The 15,059-nt window shown below is 45.9% G+C and overlaps 1 protein-coding gene across 1 annotated transcript in view; it reads left to right on the top strand.

Moving 5' to 3' along the window:
- Positions 1-15,059, top strand: part of ITPKB (inositol-trisphosphate 3-kinase B) — a 77,316-nt gene that overhangs the window by 43,711 nt on the left and 18,546 nt on the right. The window contains exons 3-5 of the mRNA XM_018568429.1: positions 2,674-2,773; positions 3,296-3,509; positions 13,848-14,052. Coding sequence (XP_018423931.1) covers positions 2,674-2,773; positions 3,296-3,509; positions 13,848-14,052 — 519 coding nt within the window. The remainder of the gene's footprint in view (positions 1-2,673; positions 2,774-3,295; positions 3,510-13,847; positions 14,053-15,059) is intronic.

The raw sequence follows: 15,059 nt of genomic DNA, 5'->3' as shown, positions 1-15,059 counted from the left end.
GGCTTTGATCAAATTATTTAGCTCTGTGAAGGCCAGTCAGGTTTCTCCACATCAATCCATGTCAATCCATTATCAATCCATGCCTTGCACAGGGGCCCAGAACAGAAAAGCACATTTGTGAATTAATTTCAACAAAGTTGGAAGCACACAATTGTCTAAGAGATTTTTGCATGGTGTAGCATTGACAGTTCTATTTACTGGAGACACCAAATACTGAGCGTCCTTTGGCCATATAGTTTAGATCTGAAATTGCATATACTGTATGTTGTTACATGCAAATGTAATGTTGTCAAGTTATTTTCGATCTTCATGCTTTCAGTAAAATAATCCCTATTGATCCTGCCCTAATGGTTCTTGTTCAGTCACTTCTTGGTATCGGTGACAGCCGTCTCCCAATTGTGGTGCTGTGTTGTCACTAGGGTTGCCACCTGTCCGGGATTTACCCGGACAGTTTGGGTTTTAAATGTTGTGTCCGGGTTTCATAGCAGCTGAAACCCGGACACAAGATGTCAGGCAGACAGGGGCAACCAAAATTAAGATAGGGGCTACTGGCCCCCCATTGATAATAGTCTCGACTGTGATATTTACATATGAATGGGTGGCGCTATTTACATATGAATACGTCGCGACTCATTCTCCCAAAAAAATGTCCGTGCGTCGCTACAGTGTTCGGGTTTCGATGGAAGAAAAGGTGGCAACCCTAGTTGTCACACTGTCACATGCTCTCCTGATGGAGACTACAAGCAGCTGTGCAAATACACATGGAGCAGACATGGTCCACCATTGTCACTTTCTGGAAGCCGGTCCAGAGCAATGATGAGCAGACAGGAAGTGGCTAAAGGGGCGGGTGGAGATCAACAGCACTGAAATGGGAAAAAGGTAAAAAAAAGGGTGAAACCGATATTGTGTGAAAAAATGTTTATAAAACACAGTGCTACATAGCACACGTATCTAAAACCAAAAACACTATTTTAATTTATCACAGCTTACCAACCCTTAGATGTGATGGCCGCCTTTTTTTTTCTTAATTAGGTTTTTCTTAACTTTTATTTTCACCTGGCGATTCTGCAAATAACACACTTCCTGTCCCTTCGTATCTACACTTACTTCTCCTGTCTAAGGGGGCAGCCACGGTTGTCACCCGGGCAGGACTTATAACATATCAGCCTTTGTTCAGCCATATTACATGGTGGATTGATTCAATTAGTAGTTTATACAATAAAGACAAGAATCTTTTTGCTTCCTTTTAATCTCCCAGGAAGTGACAAGGGCACTGCATTTCTGGCAGTATCAATAGGTGTTTTCTGTACTTGCTGAAAATGTGTCTTAGTCTAAAAAGTGAAAACTAATGCAGCTACCACATCTAAGGACCGGTAAGCTGCAATATAATAAATTTTGGCTTTTGGGGTTAGATATGCTTTACGCAAATAAAATGTCATCAAGTTACTTTTAATCATGCAATGCTCATATTGCGTCAACATTGTGTGCAACAGACATTGCACTGAAAACAGCATTTAAGTATCCCATAATTCTTATGTTTTGGTGTTCCGTGGGACGGGATGGTGGTGGTGGTAGGGGCGCACAGCATGTACAAGACGTAAGGCTGTGCGTCAGAGGCCCGGGGGTGCATAATTTAACATGGAGTCACTTCCTGCAGGCAGGAGATCCACATTGTGAGGACACTTACAGTGTGTCAGCACGCTTCCTCTACACTTCCCTGGATCACCCCTGTGTTCACTGCTGCAGTCACATCATAACATCCCTTCATGAGAATCCCGGAGTGCATTGATGTCATTTTGAAACATTCCGTATTGTCACTATGAATGATGCAGAATAGTGGTCATCATGAGTCATGAATAATCCAGCTTCAAAGCATCTGCATTGGCCTTTCAGGTTTTATTCTGGAAATAATAATATTAACAGTCGCAGTTAAACATAGTTACTATTACTAATTATTATTATTCAACATGTTTTCAAAATGGACAAGTAAGGCCGTTCTCAGGCCAAACATTTAGATATCCGATCATCACACCTATATGAGCTTGTTGGACATCCCATTACAAAACCATGGTCATTAATATGGAACCCCCCCCCCCCCCTTCCTATATGACTATAACACTCTTCTAGCAGGGTTTTCTACAAGATGTTCAAGATTCATCCAAAAGAGCATTTGTGAGGTCAGGTACTGATGTTGGCTAACAATTGGTGTTCCAATTCATCCCAAAGGGGTTCAGTAGGGTTGAGGTCAAGACTCTGCAGGCCGCTTGAGTCCTTGCACACCAAACTCATCAACCAAGTCTTTAGGGAGCTGACTTTGTGCACCTAAAGGATGTCCACATACTTTAGTGTCCAGGACAGGAAGTGGAGGAATCTCTCTCTCTAATGGGACAACACCAAAAAACGACAGATGTTTTAACTTTTCCCTCCTATATCCAAAATGTTTAAGTCAGTTTCCTTGTGAAGGAAGGGGTTGTAAATGGGTTCACCTGCGGGAATAGGCAGCATAGACAGTGCAGATATTGGGGTTCCCTTGAATATGTCAAATTTGTGACTAATCACTTCAGGTGAACTGTTAACTTTTCTCTTTGCCCATTGTCTTTCTGAATAATCCTGTGTATTGGTCTCAGAGAACACAATAGCTGACATCTATGTTATCTTTGTTATCTTTTACAGAGCAAGTCATGGAGGAAGATCAGGAATATGGTGCAATGGTCGCCCTTTGTCATGTCATTCAAGAAGAAATATCCCTGGATTCAACTGGCAGGACATGCAGGTACCGCTCAGAAAACTGTTAGATGAAGGCGTTCTCTGATTGGATGAGGTGGAGAGGAGGGGCGGATAGCGTCATGTTCTCCACCTCGTCCAATCAAAGAACATCAGAGGGAAAGCGGCTGGAGTCAAAGCCAGAAGATCACAACTATTATTGTTTGTGGTGCAGACTATCACAGTGCTTGTCATCATCCCCAGTGGCCATCCAGAGATCACATATGGACATTGAACCAAGCTAGAAATGTAAGTTTCCATAGAAGGTCATTCCTGGAACTCCAATTTAAGCCTAGGAACAATAAACCTTATATGTAGCAGATGGTGAAGTTTAGAAAGGCTTTGATGTTGACAAAAATGTAGCAGCTTTGTGGAAACTGGCTGGGACTGAGCATAATATACATAATGTTAGACCCGCCATCCCCATCTGGGCCACCTTCAATGTGCACATATAACAGACCCGTTGTCAAAAAACAAACTGCCAATTCCAAACATGATTCCAGCAAAGCATGTTACTTGCTTGTCTTTGCAGGTAGTTTTAAGGCCGCGGCTAATGGCAAGATCCTAAAGAAGCATTGCGACTGCGAGCAGCGGTGCCTCAGCCTGCTCATGAATGACATTCTGAAGCCGCACGTCCCTGCGTATCATGGAGACGTGCTTAAAGACGGTGAGAAATACAACCAGATGCAGGACCTGCTGTCGGAGTTTGAGAGTCCCTGTGTCATGGACTGCAAGATGGGTGTCCGGTAAGGATTGTTTTTTTTTTTATTATTTGGTTCAAATGTATATGAAATGTGTACCGTGGAGGCATGGGGTCAAAGGGTCATGCTCTCTTGCGGCCCCATTGGTAAGGTCAGAATTTTGGAGGGTTATGTCAGTAAAGAGTCCCTGTCCTACCAGAAGACTCCATCTTTCTTGCTTGTAAGTAAACCGTCGTAGGTTTCCTGCCTGCTGAACACTCTATCCCTTAGAGCAGGGGTGGGGAACCTTGGTGAAATTACAAATCACATCATGTCTCTGGGAGTCCTACCTGTGGCTGTCAGTCTTGCGGTGCATCATGGGACTTGTAGTTACACAACAGCTGTAGTGCTGAGGTTGCCCACCACAGCCTCACAGCCTCTAAACTTAAAGCAGCAATAGCCAGTTAGAGGCCTGGGGCTTGTACATTGTATGCAGTATAATATGAAGGAGTGTTTGTATTGTTGCAGACTGAAGGATTGGTCATCTGGATGCCTTTAGATGCTTCCAACAGCTTGCTCACCATTGTCAAACAGAAGTCACATGACTTTGGCAGAAAGTTGAACTTTTGGATAGATACCATATTAGATATCTTCCATTATGTCCATAAATACATGCTGTGTCTGATCTGCAATGCTGGTGTACTAACAATGCGTCCACTTGCTTTTATATCTAGAAGGATGGAACCATTTTTGTTCAGGCATCATCAAGGATCACTATTTACTTTCTGGACTGAGATGCCGGTTTAGAGATGACTTATGTAAATCCTGGTTGCAGCCTCTCACCTTGTGACTTGCTACAAAGTTACAATGTTGCAGTCTGATCACTGGGTGAGAGGAGACCGAGGAAATGCTTCCGCCTGGGTGCAGCTGATGACATCATCTCAGCCTAGGCAAAGTCTCTCAACTGGAGTGCAAGGACAGCTTTCTTAAAGAAGAAATCCAGGCATTTTACAAACTTTTTCTTGCAGTGAGGCTATCCCAGCACTGCAGTGCTCATTTTTCTCTAGGGGATAGAATAAAGCAGATATACTCACCTGGTCCTCGATCCCGTTGAGCTGCCAGAGCGGTCCACACAGCCTCTTCTCCCCCAGGCCCTGATGATCTAAGGGCCACTGACGTCACAATGTCTAATGCAGGTCTATTGACTTGCATTGCATGTGGGGACACCGAAGGATGTTTAACAGCTGGAGCAGAGGGGGGGAACGGTGAGTGCCGCGGATCAGGTGATTATATCTGCTTTGTTACGTCCCCTAGAGAAAAACAATCACTTAATCACTGCACGTCCGTGCGGGTGGCCGTACTCGTGCATCCTGTCTGCGTCCAAGCAGGGACACGCAGTTCGGGTGAGCGTAGGGCGGTGTACGGCCGCGTACTCCCATAGAGAAGAACAGGCTGCTGCGTGTAATCACACGCAGCACCTGCCCTTCCCAGGAGTGGCCCGATACAGCCGTGCACGCCGCACAGATCTGTACGGGCCGACTTTTTAGAGAAATTAAACTGTTGCCGTATGTGGTGACACCTCAGGAATGTATTCATGCAGACCTGAAAAGAGAAGTCTGCTGCAATCCAGGCGGTTGATAACTCTAGAAAATCATGGTACCGAACAAACAGTCTTGTCTGGTAAAGCCCGGGGTGATTCCGGGAATGTGATACGACATCTAATTATAACCTCATTCAGAGTTCTTAATCGGCTTTATCCGAAACCGCTGAAGTGGAAGTGAGCAAATCATGCAAACGTGCAGCTTACATCTCCTTCTCCATACACGGGCCATTATTCATCAGTGTGGAGAATTGAAAAATATGCCATCTGGATATTATTTTGCTTTAGTAGATTGAAAGACAATTAGCCCCGAACGCTGAACTCAAGTGCCTAATATAATAAAAAAGGGACCATTACTGAACTACCACAGTAGCCATTGTTTCCTTGATTTTTTGAAGACGCATGCTCCATGGCTGTTATCTTTATCTGTCCTGCACTGCTTTCTCAATCAAGGACCTGGAACAAGCATGTGCATATCAGTTGTTAGGAGGCTTTAATGGCTGCATGCTTTAAAAAATAAGGGTGACGGCCCTGGAGGGGCAGCTTACATATTTGTAGCCTGATCACTTCCGTGGGTGGTCAAGTGTGCACAACTCCCCTCCCAACCACTCCACCAGGCTCCATTGCCAATCCTGGGAGCCCAGAATCTGCATAGTGGGCGGTGGCTGAAAAAGGGGAGGGAGAGCAGTGAACATACACTCGCTGTGTGAACCTGGAAGCGACAATGATTTTGTCAATTCCGCTTTCTGAGCTGTCATTCCCTGGTCACAGAGGCCGGAGAAGAAGCTGATTAAGCATGATCTTGCCTAATCAGCTTAAATGGGCTGCAAAGGTGACATCAGACCAGGGGCAGACAACTCTGGTCCCCTAGCTGTACTTTAACTACAAATCCCAACATGCATCCCAACATGCTTCTGCCTCTGGGAGTCATGCCTGTAACTGTCAGTTTTGCAATGCCTCATGGGACTTGTAGTTCTACAACAGCTGGAGGGAGCAGAGTTGCCCAACCCCTGCATTAGACTAATGTCTTCTTAAATAGAACCTGTCACCGCTAAAGTGCGATCACATGGTTGGCTTGTGATAAAAGTTAAATAAAATTAATGTTAAACACCCCAAAACATTTTTTAAAGTCCCCTGCCTCCGCAGACACGCACATACTAACACAAATATGTGTCTGGTGCACCTATGTATGAAACAATGATTGTCCCACACATGTTAGGTATCGCCGGACGCGGTGGAGTGAGAGCAATAATTCTAGGGCCAATATTTATGATTAAGCCTAAACCGATGAAATGTCAACAATTTCAGTGTCAACAATAGACAATTTTGGTTATCGTAATTTTTCGCCATTTCACAGGCGCATGCATTTTTCAATCTTGACATGTTGAATATCTATTTATCTATGTGCATGAAAATTAACTTAAAGGAGAACTATGAGGTGAGTGAAAATCACTCAACCTCATAGTTTGAGCCGACGTGTAACAATGCATCAGATACACATCGGTTCAATAGATCGGGAAGTGAGCGAACACATACCGTCGCTCGCTCACTTTTCGATCATCTCCCTGCAGAGAGTGGTGACTGTCAGTCATCACCCCCCGCAGGGTTTCCCCCTCCCCGCTCCGATCCTCCAGCGCTGACCTCTAGATAGGCAGAGTCGGCTGTCATTCACGCAACTGGATGGATCTCGACAGTGTTGTCAGGATCCGTCCCGGCTGCGGCGGTCTCAGTATACTGTGAGCTGTAGCTCGTGATATACTGAGCTTTGGGTCACAGGAGGACGCTAGTATATGTCTTCCCGTGACCCTTAATAGAACTATTGGGAAAAACACTTACCGCATAGTTCTATTTTAAGTGTATTTTTTAGTGTAAATTTGGGTTTGATAAGTAGTTGCGTTAATATAATTCATTTGCAACTATTAAATCATTAAATTGCAATTGGTTGCAAGCAGTGTATGGCCAGCTTCAGTCAGGGAGAAGATCCAGGTCCTTACAGCCTGGTGATGGATCAGAGGACAGGAATTTGTTTCAGCAGTCAACGTTTTCGGTGAGACATCTGTTCATCTATGACTAACCTAACAGATGTGTTCAGTTTTATCTCATCTCCTGAAATTATCAGTATATTTTGATCCCCATCAACTAATAAATAACGGCGGGCCGTCAGCAGATATCGACCTTCAAATTCAGTACTGTTAGTGGTTACTGTAATGAAGAGCCGGTCACCCAAAGTCATGGCTAATGCTCAGTATTTTAGAAGGAGATGTGAAGGTCTCTGTTTGCTGTGACAGAAACATCAGCGCAGGAGGGGTTAAAGGAAATGTCAGAAGCTTCACAGTGCGTAGGTGTGCGCTGTACATAGCTGGAAGGAAACTGATGTACATGTGTTTTCACTGACAGCAATGTCTGCAGCTCCAAACACAGAGCTGCCAAAATACTGCCTCGGTTTACCGCCTGGGACCAATACCGGTCTCCAGTATTGTTTCCCTTCAAGGGTTAGTGACAGGCTGAAGATAGAATTTTATAGCAGAATTCCATCCATACTTTTTATCTTTTGCCAAATGTAAAAAAGCTGTACTATTCACTCTCTCGCTCCCGCTCCAGTGTTGCCCTCCAAGTCCTGCTTTCATTTGGTCTTACGTTGCTGGTCCTCTTCTGGTGTCTGCCTAACGTCAGTTTTGTGAGTCCTGGAGATCCGTCCTCAGTCGTGGTCTCACAATGGAACCCTTCTTAGACCAGTGCTCACACTTCATAGGTTTTAATCAGCATCTTCCATTTAGGTCCCCTTCATACTTTGCTGTTCCACTGTTGTGCTTTTCTACGTGTGGTAATGTACAGTATGTCGCTCGTTAACATGCTTTAGTCAGTGCAATCATTTAAAATGGACTGTCAACACACAGAAACTGAACAAAAACTGGACCTGTATCCTTTTAGTTTTAGCATGCTGTATGTGCATTGTCAGTGCTGCACAGGGCCCTACATTATTCGTCGCCTGAGGCGGGGGGGGGTGTTGTGCTATCAGTGAATGGCCAATTGGCCATCCAAGGGGAAGGATGCTATCAGTGAATGGTCATTGGTATAGGGTTGCTTTCCTATCCCCGTGGTGGGAAACCGTGCTGTCAGTGGCTTTGTCTAATATCCCGCCGAGCTCACTGATGTCAACAGGATGCCAGCCAGAGTGTCCTGCTCAGCTCCTGGCATCTGGTGGCGTGAGTGGGCCGGGCAGGAAACCGGACAGAGTGTCACAGGTTGCTAAGAGCTCTCAGGCTGCCTAATTATAGGGATCACCTTGTGCCTTGTGATGTGCCGCAGTACTGCTCGGTTGAGAACTAATGCACCGTGTGTTTGGATGCTTTTTTAAATAAATGTCACACCAACTCACTGCACTGAGTTCCACAATGCATCACACAAGTGTAAAAGTAGCCAAAAAAATGATGACCCTGCTATTATTGGTGACAACTGTCTCCCATTAGTGATCCACATGCTCCCCTGCTGGATGCTACAAGCAGCCATGCTGATACACCTTGTGCAGGCAGGGTCCACTGTTGTCACTATCAGAAAGCCGGTCCAGAGCAATGAGGTGCCTCTGACACTGGGGTACATGTAGGAAGTGGCTGAAAGAGGCCTGGAGAAGATCAGAAGCACTGAGATGGAAATAAAGGCTAAAACGGGATTTGATCAACAGAACGTAGTAATTGTTTATTATACACAGTGCTTTGGTAAACTGTGTGTCTTTAGTTAGCCCCCATTCACAAATGCGTGTCGCACTTATGCTTTTTTCATGCTCTTGTTGCACATTATTCAAACGGCAGCCCATTCATTTCAGTGGGTTACCTCTTTGTGTGTGGAAAATGCACATCTTGCTTGGCGTGACCATTAACAGTGAATGGCGCTGCGAGCATGACATGCGCTTTTTGTGGGTTTCATGAATGCACACAAAGTCATAGGATTTTGCGCTACACAAGTGTGAATGGGGCTTTCGCGTTTAGATCTAAGGGCTGATTAATACTCGGGGACCCAGTATGAAACACAGGGAACACTGATGTGACTGGCCAAATATGTACAGCAATGACTATTACAGCTGCTTACAGAGAGGCTTCCATTTCCTTTTCGGGGGATTGGACATCCTCTGACAACAATAGGAGGGTGATGTCCCCCATTGTGATGTGCAGACACCTGCGTTCAGTTGAGTGCGGTCAGGTGTCAGGTGTTCCAGGAGACCCCGAAAGGTTATCACCTATCACCCTTGGCCGTCACCCCCTCAGAGCCGCTTATCATCTCCGGCTCTTCCTGTTTCTCCCTGGAAAGTCCTTCGTATAATTCGTATAATTTTTCTCGGCTCATTGTTGTGTTCTTAATAAATTAATGGACCTTTATTTTCTTTTCCATTGTCAGCAGTCCCTTGTACAATTAAAATCATGAAACCTATCCAAAACACAAGAGCGATAAAAAAGCACACCCTGTCCTTCCGTACAGGCCCACTGCCACCAATGCCCTTGGCCTTGGCCAGACTCTAACCTGCAGAGTGAGGTCTGGGATACATTAAAGAGAACCCGCCCTGAGAGAAGCTGCCATTGCTGGACTCCTGAGAGCGCTGGACTCCTGAGAGCGCTGGACTCTTGAGAGCCCTAGACTCCTGAGAGCGATGGACTCCCGGCCCTCTATGTCTTTAATGCCTTCTAAGTCACGGGCACGGATCAAGCATGGACAAAGTGAAGTTAGAAAGCATGGAATCAGTATGACAGCCAGTCAACAAGCCTTTTCTGAGGTCAAAAAGCAAAGCCACTAAAGACGGAAGTGATATTGCTGAAGCTCTCTGTTTCTCAATTTCGCACATTGAGCTGCTTAGGCGAGAAATTTTCTTGAAAAACGAATGTCTCTTTAGAAGGTGTTTTTGGGATGTATTTAGGGTAATTTCGTTTATTTCATTTACGGGCTCATTTTAATGGAGAGCAGATATTGCTACAGTCACACATCGCTTTGCTACACACACCACAGCCAATCCCATTAATTAAAATCAGACCTCGGTGTTGCGCCATTGTAGCCCTCTGCCTAAAGGAGAACTATGGGGTTAAGGCTTTTCCCCATAGTTCTCCTTAGGGTAACGGGAGGACACAAACTAGCATCCTCCCGTCACCCTAAGCTCAGTATACTGCTAGCTGCAGCTCGCGGTATACTGAGACGCCACAGCTGAAGCGGATCCCGACAATTATGCCGGGGATCCGCCCAGCTGCGTGAGTGACAGCTGGCTCTGCCTATCTAGAGGCAGAGTCAGCTGTACCCGCCCCCTCCCCCGTCCGATCCGCCAGTCAGCGCTATCGGAGCGGGGAGGGGGGTATCCAACCCCTCCCCTGTCACGGCAGAGAGCTGTGACAGGATCGAGAGGTGAGCGAACGCCGGTATGTCACAGGTCGTCTAGAACTATGAGGTGAGTGAAAAGCACTCGCCTCATAGTTCTCCTTTAACGAAGCAGAAAAGCTCCATGATTGGAGGAGATTAGCCAGTCATGAGACTTTGACAGATCACATGAATGGCCTTTTCTTACAGCTTTTTTTCCTTAACAGAACTCAGGAGCCATTTAAAGTAAATTGCACCCATAACCCCCTCACCCACCACTAGGCCCTTTAAGAGGATCATAATGCCAGAGCACCGCCATCTGTTTCCTGGGTGAGGCATAAGCTTCCCGATCATGTGATCACTGTGATTGGCCATCACAGTGATTGCATAATCAGGAACCTGTCCTACCGGGTCCAGATAATCTACATATAAGCATACAGCCGGCCGGAAGCGGTAAAAAAACCCACCAAAAACGTCCTTAATTTTTCCTTTCCCATTGATCCCAACGCATTTCACCAAAACTGAGAAATTTCACCAAAACTCGTTGACATTTTGTGGAGTTGAAAACCCTCCATTTCTTTCATCCCTGGGAGCTTCCATATTCCGCTCAGAAAACGTACGATCAGGATAGAAGCCTGCATACTGATCTCATATATCATCCTGACAGTTCCCCTTTAAAGTAGAAATTCACCTTAGAATTGCTCAATGAACATTGAACAGCCATATAACACATGTACAGTTCCTTGATTAAAGCATAGCGCCATGTTTGATTTCTGTCCGCATTACGCATGTCCAGCGATAAGCACTGGAAGCTGCTAACCATTTACCAGTGACGCCATGTAACTGATGGGGCTTCATGTATAAAGTTCCACTAGATGGTGCAGATGAGTTTAGGAATTTGCTATACTCAGCACCATCTAGGGGTGCTGAGGCAGATGCCATGCGAATCCGCCTGGCGGTAGTGTAATAGGTGAAGCCCATAGGGTCACTCAGCTCCATCTTGTAATGCTATCTACATCTTGTAATTGCAAAGCCTTACTGGAAAATGCTTCCTCTGTGCCATGATGCTGTCTGCACTCCGGCTGTCCAGCGATCAGCATTGGAAAACTCTCAGCCATTTACCATTGACGACATGCAACTCATGGTGTCGCTCAGCCCCCCCATCATGCATGCCGTCATTGGTAATGGCCGACAGTTTTCTAATGCTGATCACTGGACAACTGGAGTGCAGAGGTCATCATGGCACAGAGGAAGTGTTTCCCAGTCAGGCTTTGCAATTACAAGACGTAGATAGCATGGGGGTGGGGTGCGGGGCTGAGTGATACAATGGGTTTTATGGTGTTAATGGTACATGGCCTTTCCAATGCTGATTGCTGGACAACCAGTGCAGACAGAAGTCAAACCTGGTGCTATGCATTTATCAAGGTGTTCATAGAGTAATTCTAGGGTGAGCGCCATCCTTGAAGCTGAGAAGTTTGCTGGTCCCCATTGCTCTCATATTATATGTTTTGTTTACCAGATGATGCATGTATGTAGAGAGGAACAAACATAAACTAACATGAGAAAATGCGTGTTTATTCCTGTAGAAATCGTGAGAAGTGTTACAGCAGAATCTGTCATCTTCACACATTTTCAGTAATTTTCCATCTGTCACCAGCCTGCTGTGTGCTGCAGAGCCAAAGCTTCATGTAACGAGTGTTCCTGTGGCTTTTCCGCCATAGCTCTGAAGTAAGGTTCTGTGATCGGAGAGGATAACGGTGCCCATATCTGATGCCCTTATCCCATCCCCTTATCTCATGCTCATATGTGATGCCCATATCCCATGCCCTTATAGGGTGCCCATATCCCATGCCCTTATAGGGTGCCCATATCCCATGCCCTTATAGGGTGCCCATACCCTTATAGGGTGCCCATATCCGATGCCCTTATCCCATGCCCATATCTGATGCCCTTATCGCATGCTCATATACGATGTCCATATCCCATGCCCTTATAGAGTGCCCATATCCCATGCCCATATAGGGTGCCCATATCCCATGCCAATATGCGAGGCCCATGTAGGGTGCCCATATCCAATGCCTGGCACAACAATTATACAAGGATGGGGTTATTTAGGGCTGCATTGGTTTTCACACTTAGTTCTCGTCGTAAAGCTTTCTTATAGGGTGCCCATATCCCATGCCCTTATAGGGTGCCCATGCCCTTATAGGGTGCCCATATCCCATACCCTTATAGGGTGCCCATATCCGATGCCCTTATCCCATGCCCATATCTGATGCCCTTATCGCATGCTCATATACGATGTCCATATCCCATGCCCTTATAGAGTGCCCATATCCCATGCCCATATAGGGTGCCCATATCCCATGCCAATATGCGAGGCCCATGTAGGGTGCCCATATCCAATGCCTGGCACAACAATTATACAAGGATGGGGTTATTTAGGGCTGCATTGGTTTTCACACTTAGTTCTCGTCGTAAAGCTTTCGGTACTGAAAAAAACGTTTTCTAAAGTGTTTTCTTACCTAACCCCTAACTGACCCCAAACCTGCGTGGCATGTTTTTAATCTCTGACCATCTCTTGTAGTATGGATGTGGACATTGACTATGTCCTGTGGCATGTCTGCAGTCCCTGACCATTGCTTATAGTGTGGCTGTGGACATTGACCATCTCCTGCGATATGTTTGTAGTTTCTGACCATCTCTTGTAGTGTGCCTGTGGCTATTGACCATCTACTGTGACATTTCTGCAGTCTCTCTGACAATGTCTTGTGGCATAGCTGTGGATATTGACCATCTCCTGTGACCTGTTTATAGTCTCTGACCATCTCTTTTAGCATGGCGGTGGACATTGACCATCTCCTGTGACATGCCTGCGGTCCCTGACAATCTCGTGTGGCATAGCTGTGGACAATGACCATTTCCTGTGACATATGTGCAGTCTCTGACCATGTCTTGTTGCATGGTTGTGGACATTGACCATCTCCTGTGACATGTCTGCGGTCCCTGACAATCTCGTGTGGCATAGCTGCGGACAATGACCATTTCCTGTGACATATCTGCAGTCTCTGACCATGTCTTGTTGCATAGTTGTGGACAATGACCATTTCCTGTGATATATCTGCAGTCTCTGACCATGTCTTGTTGCATAGTTGTGGACAATGACCATTTCCTGTGACATATCTGCAGTCTCTGACCATGTCTTGTAGCATGGTTGTGGACATTGACCATCTCCTGTGACAAGTCTGCAGTCTCTGAACATCTCTGGCAGCATGGCCGGCAGCTTTCTTTAGTGTTACATTCACTGACTGCTACATGTGTCCCTTTAGGGATGTCAGGGGCCACAATTCAGGCCCCTGACATTAAGAAACACTGGTCTATAATCTCTTTAATTACATTGTGCATTCAGAATTGTTAAATGTAAAAAATAACATTTTGTTTGTGAATCTTTCCTGTGTTGGTGAATTCAGGACCTACCTAGAGGAAGAGCTGACGAAAGCCCGGAAGAAGCCCAGCCTGAGGAAAGACATGTACGGCAAGATGATTGAAGTGGATCCCAATGCCCCAACCGAAGAGGAAAACCTGCAGCGAGCTGTCACCAAACCGCGCTACATGACCTGGAGAGAGACCATCAGTTCCACGGCCACTCTTGGCTTCAGGATTGAGGGCATCAAGGTACAGAGCAGCAGTTTATCATTAACAAATATACAGTATATTCCAGACAAACCACTCAATACACTCACCAGGACTATCATACATGCCGGAAGACTTTACATTCTGTTCAGACATCCTTTTTATCCACAGTTTGGTCACCGGCCTGCCCCAGTTCTGGGCAGTGACAGAGCACCTTGTGGATGAGTAGGGATGATCTCAGGTTCCAACCTGTCCTAACCTGAGCTTCTCCGAGCCCGACAGGAAGATGGGTCCACCCGCCCAATCAGCTTTGGGCTGGGGCATTCCCTGCCTGTGCATAGATAAAGGGGGCGGGGTGCTTGTGGTGATATCATTGACCTTATATGGCCAAATAGCCACTGACCAAATTTAGCCTTGTGGCCATACCAGGTCAGTGACATCACAGCATCCCGCTCCTTTGCTTATGTATGGGTGGGGAAGCTTCCAATTTTGCAGAATAAAACAAATTGTATATAATTGTTATTTATTACTGGTATTAATATAGAGCTGACAATTTACACAGCGCACATTCACATCAGTCCCGGCCCTCAATGAGCTTACAATCTAAGGTCCCTATTTCACATGCACACACACTAGGCAATCTAGAGAGGAGCCACTTAACCTTCCAGCATGTCTTTGGAGTGTGGGAGGAAGCTGGAGTACACGGAGGAAACCCACACAAGCACAGGGGGAACATGCAAACTCCTTAGATACACTTTAAGTTGAACATGTCTCCTTGTAGTCCTGTTCATGAACACAGCTGCTCTTTAGGGGTCATTCATACACATGCAAATACAGGCATATAGGTTTATTGTGTAAAATACGCCTGTATTTGCATGTGGGCGTTAGTTCCTGAACATGTTTACTGTCCAGGAACTTACGCCCATGCACGTGTGCATGTAAACGCCGGTGCTTGTGATATATTATATATACTTTCCATCGCCTGAGACTGGGGGTAGTGGCGGGATGGTGGTGGTGCACGTTACCCCGTTATCTGGTAAGGGGGTGCA

The sequence above is a fragment of the Nanorana parkeri genome, unplaced genomic scaffold, assembly GCF_000935625.1.
Source record: "Nanorana parkeri isolate BGI_ZX_2015 unplaced genomic scaffold, ASM93562v1 scaffold31, whole genome shotgun sequence".
NCBI classification, from domain to species: domain Eukaryota; kingdom Metazoa; phylum Chordata; class Amphibia; order Anura; family Dicroglossidae; genus Nanorana; species Nanorana parkeri.
The sequence above is the reverse complement of the archived record's forward strand: the minus strand, read 5'-3'. Positions and strand labels throughout refer to the sequence as shown.